Raw genomic sequence first — 4,933 nt, 5'->3', positions numbered from 1 at the left:
CTTCCTCAAAAAAAAATAAAAAAATAAAAATAAATAAATAAATAACCAAAAGTTGGCCAAAATATGGAGCCATATTGGACTATGGGACTGTAAGTTCATAGAAGAATTTTGGGGAACAGTATGTAGCATGTTGAGGGTACACATGTTCTGCACTCCAGCGATGCCTCCTGGGGTCTTCCCCTGGAGAAACATCCACATACGTTGGGGTGGGGGTGGTGGGGAGGGGAGCTGGGAGGGCTGGGGGAACAGAGGGGCACAAAGACGAGGATTGTCACCACAGCAACCTCAGTTTCCTCAGCACAAGATTGATAAAAAAAAGTCTGCTCTGTTCTCCCAAGGAAAGACTGTACAGCAGAAAAAAGGAATGTCTGGGTGTAACTAAGTCTCAGAAACATTGAGGAGAAAGAAAAGCAAGCTATGGAAGGTTAGGTATGATGTCATTTATGTATAATTGTAAAATATGTGAAACTATAGTGTCCATTGACTATGGACAGTATTAAAATATGCTTGGCATTGATGATGACCCCGGGCTGGGTAGTGGTTACCTTCGAGCAGGGAGGGAGGAGAGTGGACTCTGGGGGACTCAAGGGCTGTGTTCTTCACAACCCAGACCTAACAAATCAAAACAAGGCAAACAAAACAAAGATAAGTGAACCAAATAGCAAATGTGGGAAAATGCTAAACTTTGGTGTGGCAGAGTGGTTGCTCCTTAGGTCTTTTCCTATTTTCTCTTTACTTTTAGGTGTGCTTGAAAGATTTTTATTAAAAAATAGAAAAGCCGCTAGTTTAGGCTTTTGAGAGCAGATAGGTCCTTCTGCTTTGCATGTTATCATGACCCATCCATGCACTGTCTCCCAGCTTCACTGCTGGCTTGCCCCCACCCCGTGGTGAGAAAGGCTGGACTGGGCGCTGGCAGGTGCTGGAGAGGACGGAGGCCGCACGCAGAGGAAGGGGCTCACGTGGCGGCCACTCTCCCCCCCCACGGTAAATTTCCACTGGAGATTTATGATGTCCTCCTGTATTTGATTCCAATAGACTTGCAGTTTTGTTTTTACTTTTAGCTCTTAAGGCCACTTGGAATTTATTTTTAGAACAGTGTGACATTGGGCTTCAATTTACCCTTTTCCTCCTTTAAATGGAAATCCCAAAACCGTTGAAGACTCTATCTTTTCTTCAGTGATTTGGGGCCCTTAAATTTCCTTGTATATTTGGGTTTACTTCTGGATTCCTAGTTTTATTCCACTTGTCCGCTTGTCTGTCCCTGTACAAATACCACATGGTTTTAATAGCTGTAATTTGATATAATATTTTGATATACAGAAGGGCAATTTTCCGCTCCTTGAGTTTTTCTTTTATAATTTTCTTGACTGCTCTTGTGGATTATCTCTTCCAGATGACCTTAGGATTGTCTTATCAAGTTATTTGAAAATCTCGTTGACATTTTGATTGGGATCAAATCGACTTAACAAACTGACTCATGAAGAGTTTATGTACTTACAACTTTGCTTCCAAGTGGGAATGGGACGTTTTCCAATTTAGTTTGAGCTCCTATTGCATCCTACAGTCAAGGTTTAGAGTTTTAAAAAAATGTAGTCTTGCCCATTTCTTTTTAGGCTTATTCTCAGGGATGTCATGGGTGTTGCAGCGACCGTGAATGGCCCCTGCCCATACTTGAGGGTGCGTGTGGCTGGGGGGGACACAGAAACGTGATTGTCATGGGTAACCACAGGTGGCACAAGTAACTGTCAGGACGCGGGGAGTCCTAGGGGGACAGACAACACGTGGTAGGGGTCGCATGGAGGCGTCCCGGAACCCCGGGCCCGAGTCTCCGCCCTCGACTTGAGCCCTCTGGTCCCTGAGCTCCGTTTCTCAGACCTCGCTCCAGGTCACCCCTCATCCCGGCCCCCAGGTCCTGGTCCCGCCCCGCGCCCTACCCTAGGCCCCGCCCACAGTCCCTGGTCCCGCCCCGCGTCCCACCCTAGGCCCCGCCCACAGCCCCTGGTCCCGCCCCGCGCCCTATTCTAGGCCCCACCCACAGCTCTTGGTCCCGCCCCGCGCCCCGCCCCACCCCAGCTCCAGGCCCCTCAGACCCCCGCCCACAACTCTCGGCCCCGCCTGCGCTGGCCGCCCGACCCCTCTTCCAGACGCTAGCGAGCGGCCCGCGAGGTCTGCTTGTTTTTCGTTCCGAGGTCCGGTGGCTGCCCCCGCCCCAGAGGTCGCGGGTTCGAGTCCTCGGGTCCTCGCCGCGGCCCCGGTGCCCCTCTCCGTCCCGCGGGCACGGCCGTTACAAGCGGCGCGACCCCGGCGCGCGCTGCGAATCTGCTGCTGCGAATCGGTGGGCTGAGCGGCGGCGGCGGTCTCGCGAGAGTCTGGGCGGCGCGGACAGGGCTGCGGGCGGGCCCGGCGGGCCCGGCGGACACGCGGGCGGGCGGGCTGACCCGTGGACGTGTGGACCGTGGTCAGGGGCCGGCGGGCGGAGCAGCCCGCGTCCGGAGCCGACGGCATGACGGGCCGCGTGTGCCGCGGCTGCGGCGGCACTGACATCGAGCTGGACGCGGCGCGCGGCGACGCGGTGTGCACTGGCTGCGGCTCGGTGCTCGAGGACAACATCATCGTGTCCGAGGTGCAGTTCGTGGAGAACAGCGGCGGCGGCTCGTCGGCCGTGGGCCAGTTCGTGTCGCTGGACGGTGGGTCCGGGCGGGCGGGCGGGGGAGCGGAGGCGGGCAGGCTGGGGCTCGGCGTGGCCCTAACCCGGGACTCAGAGAAGCGGGGCCCGGTGCGAGCGGGCGGCCTGGGCCGGGATCGCGCCCGCGCTCCGAGGGAGCGGCGGTGAGCCGGGCCTCGCCTCGCTGCAGTGAGCACACGGTGAGGACGAGGGGAGTTGCGCGGCCCCGCGGTCCCCTCGGGCTGTCTCTTCACTGTCCCCCTCTCCCCACCCTCCTCGGGCGGCCGGGTTTGTTCTCCGCCCTATAGTTTTGTTTTTCAGGAATGTCCCATAGATGGAATCACACTACTGCCTTTGGGGACTGGCGTCTTTCCCTCAGCCCAGTACCTCTTGAGATTCGCCCAGGATGTTGCGAGTATCAGTTCTGGATCTTTTTGTGCCTGAGTGCTGGTCCATCCTGTGGCTGAGTGCTGGTCCGTCCTGTGGATGAGTTCTGGTCCATGCTGTGGCTGAGTGCTGGTCCATCCTGTGGCTGAGTGCTGGTCCATCCTGTGGCTGAGTAGTGGTCCATCCTGTGGCTGAGTGCTGGTCCGTCCTGTGGATGAGTTCTGGTCCATGCTGTGGCTGAGTGCTGGTCCATCCTGTGGCTGAGTGCTGGTCCATCCTGTGGCTGAGTGCTGGTCCATCCTGTGGCTGAGTAGTGGTCCATCCTGTGGCTGAGTGCTGGTCCATCCTGTGGATGAGTAGTGGTCTGTCCTGTGGCTGAGTGCTGGTCCATCCTGTGGCTGAATGCTGGTCCATCTGTTGATGAGTAGTGGTCTGTCCTGTGGACGAACCACGATTTGTCGAAGGATACTTTGAGATTGTTCCAGTTTGGTGTGATTAGGTATAGAGGTGCTAAACGCATTGGGTGTAGTTTTTTATGTGAACCTAAGTTTTCACTTCTCTGGGGTGGTTATGCGGGAGTGGAGTGGCTGGGTCGTACAGTAGCTGTATGTTGTTTCGTGAGAAGCTGTCAGGCTGGTTGTCCGTGTGGCTGAGCTGTTTTGTGTTCTCTCTGGTTGCTGCACATCTCTGAGCACTTTATGGTGTCACTGTTTTTGTTTCTCATTCTCATGGGTGTCCATGGGCCTCATCTCGGTGTTAGTTTGCATCTCCCTGATGCCTAGTGATGTTCAACAGCGTTAGTGTTTATTTGCTGTCCCTCAGTCCTCTTTCTTTGCTGAAACGTCTGTCTTTTGCTTGTCTTTTATTCAGGTTGTTTTCCTACTGTTGAGTTTTGAGCGTTCTTTAAATATTCTAGTTACAAGTCTTTTGTTGGATATGTAATTCGTAGAGCAGAAGTTTAAAATTTTAATTACAAGTTTTAGATTTTGATGCAATCCAATTTATCAATTTTTTTCCTACATTGTACTTTTTGTGTCTTGTCTAAGAAATCTTCTCACCCTAAGTCACAATGTTTTCTTCTGAAAGTTTTCTTTTCTTATGTCTTACATTTAGATCTATGACCGTTTTGCGTTTTCTGTAAGGTGTGCTGTGTAGGTTGAGGTTCAGTTTTTGCATGACGTCCAGTTTTTCAGCACCACGTGTTCTCGAATTTCTTGAATTGCCTTCGCTCCTTTGGCAAAGATCCCTGGGCAGCGTTTGGTGGGTGCGTTCCTGGGCCCTTTGTTCTGTTGATCAGAGGGCCAGTTCCCTTGTCTACACAACACTGTCTTGTCTACTGGGCTTTTGTAGTAAGTCTTGAAATCGGATACTGTGCATCCTCCAGCTTTGCTTTTCTTTTTCAGAATTGTTTTAACTATTGTAGTTCCTTTCCATTTCTACTCAATTTTAGGATAAGTTTGTGTATATTTACAAAAATTCCTGCTGGGGTTTTGTTTGGAATTGCATTAAATCTCTTGACAAATTTGGGGAGATTTAACATTTTTACCATATTGTGTCTTTCAACCCACAAACACAATACGTCTCTGCGTTCATTTAGGTTTTCTTTGCTGTCTTCCATGAGTGTTGTGTGGTTTTCAGCATGTAGCTGCTGTACATTTTTTTTAGATGTATACCTAAGATCCAAATAGAGCTTTTGTAAGTGGTGTTTTTTTTAAATTGTTTTCAATTGTTCATTGCTAGTATATAGAAACATGGTTGGATTCTGTTGTTGGCCTGTTTCCTATGACCTTCCTAAACTTACTTATTAGTTCTAGGAGTTTTTCAAATAGATTCCTTGGGATTTTCGATGTAGACAGTCATGTTGGCTACAAGGAGGGGCTG

General features: G+C 51.1%; 1 protein-coding gene across 5 annotated transcripts in view; it reads left to right on the top strand.

Moving 5' to 3' along the window:
• Window positions 1-2,086: 2,086 nt before the first annotated feature.
• The window catches only part of BRF1 (BRF1 general transcription factor IIIB subunit), a 71,063-nt gene continuing 68,216 nt past the window's right edge, over window positions 2,087-4,933 (top strand). For 2 of the 5 annotated variants that reach the window (XM_070592977.1, XM_070592976.1), the window contains exon 1: window positions 2,366-2,687. In XM_070592977.1, coding sequence (XP_070449078.1) covers window positions 2,504-2,687 — 184 coding nt within the window. In that variant the 5' untranslated portion in view covers window positions 2,366-2,503. Of the gene's footprint in view, window positions 2,688-4,933 lie in introns of all 5 variants that reach the window. The other 3 variants (XM_070592975.1, XM_070592979.1, XM_070592980.1) reach the window with 3 other exon arrangements.

The sequence above is a fragment of the Equus przewalskii genome, chromosome 25 (assembly GCF_037783145.1).
Source record: "Equus przewalskii isolate Varuska chromosome 25, EquPr2, whole genome shotgun sequence".
Classification (NCBI taxonomy): Eukaryota; Metazoa; Chordata; class Mammalia; order Perissodactyla; family Equidae; genus Equus; species Equus przewalskii.
The sequence above is the reverse complement of the archived record's forward strand: the minus strand, read 5'-3'. Positions and strand labels throughout refer to the sequence as shown.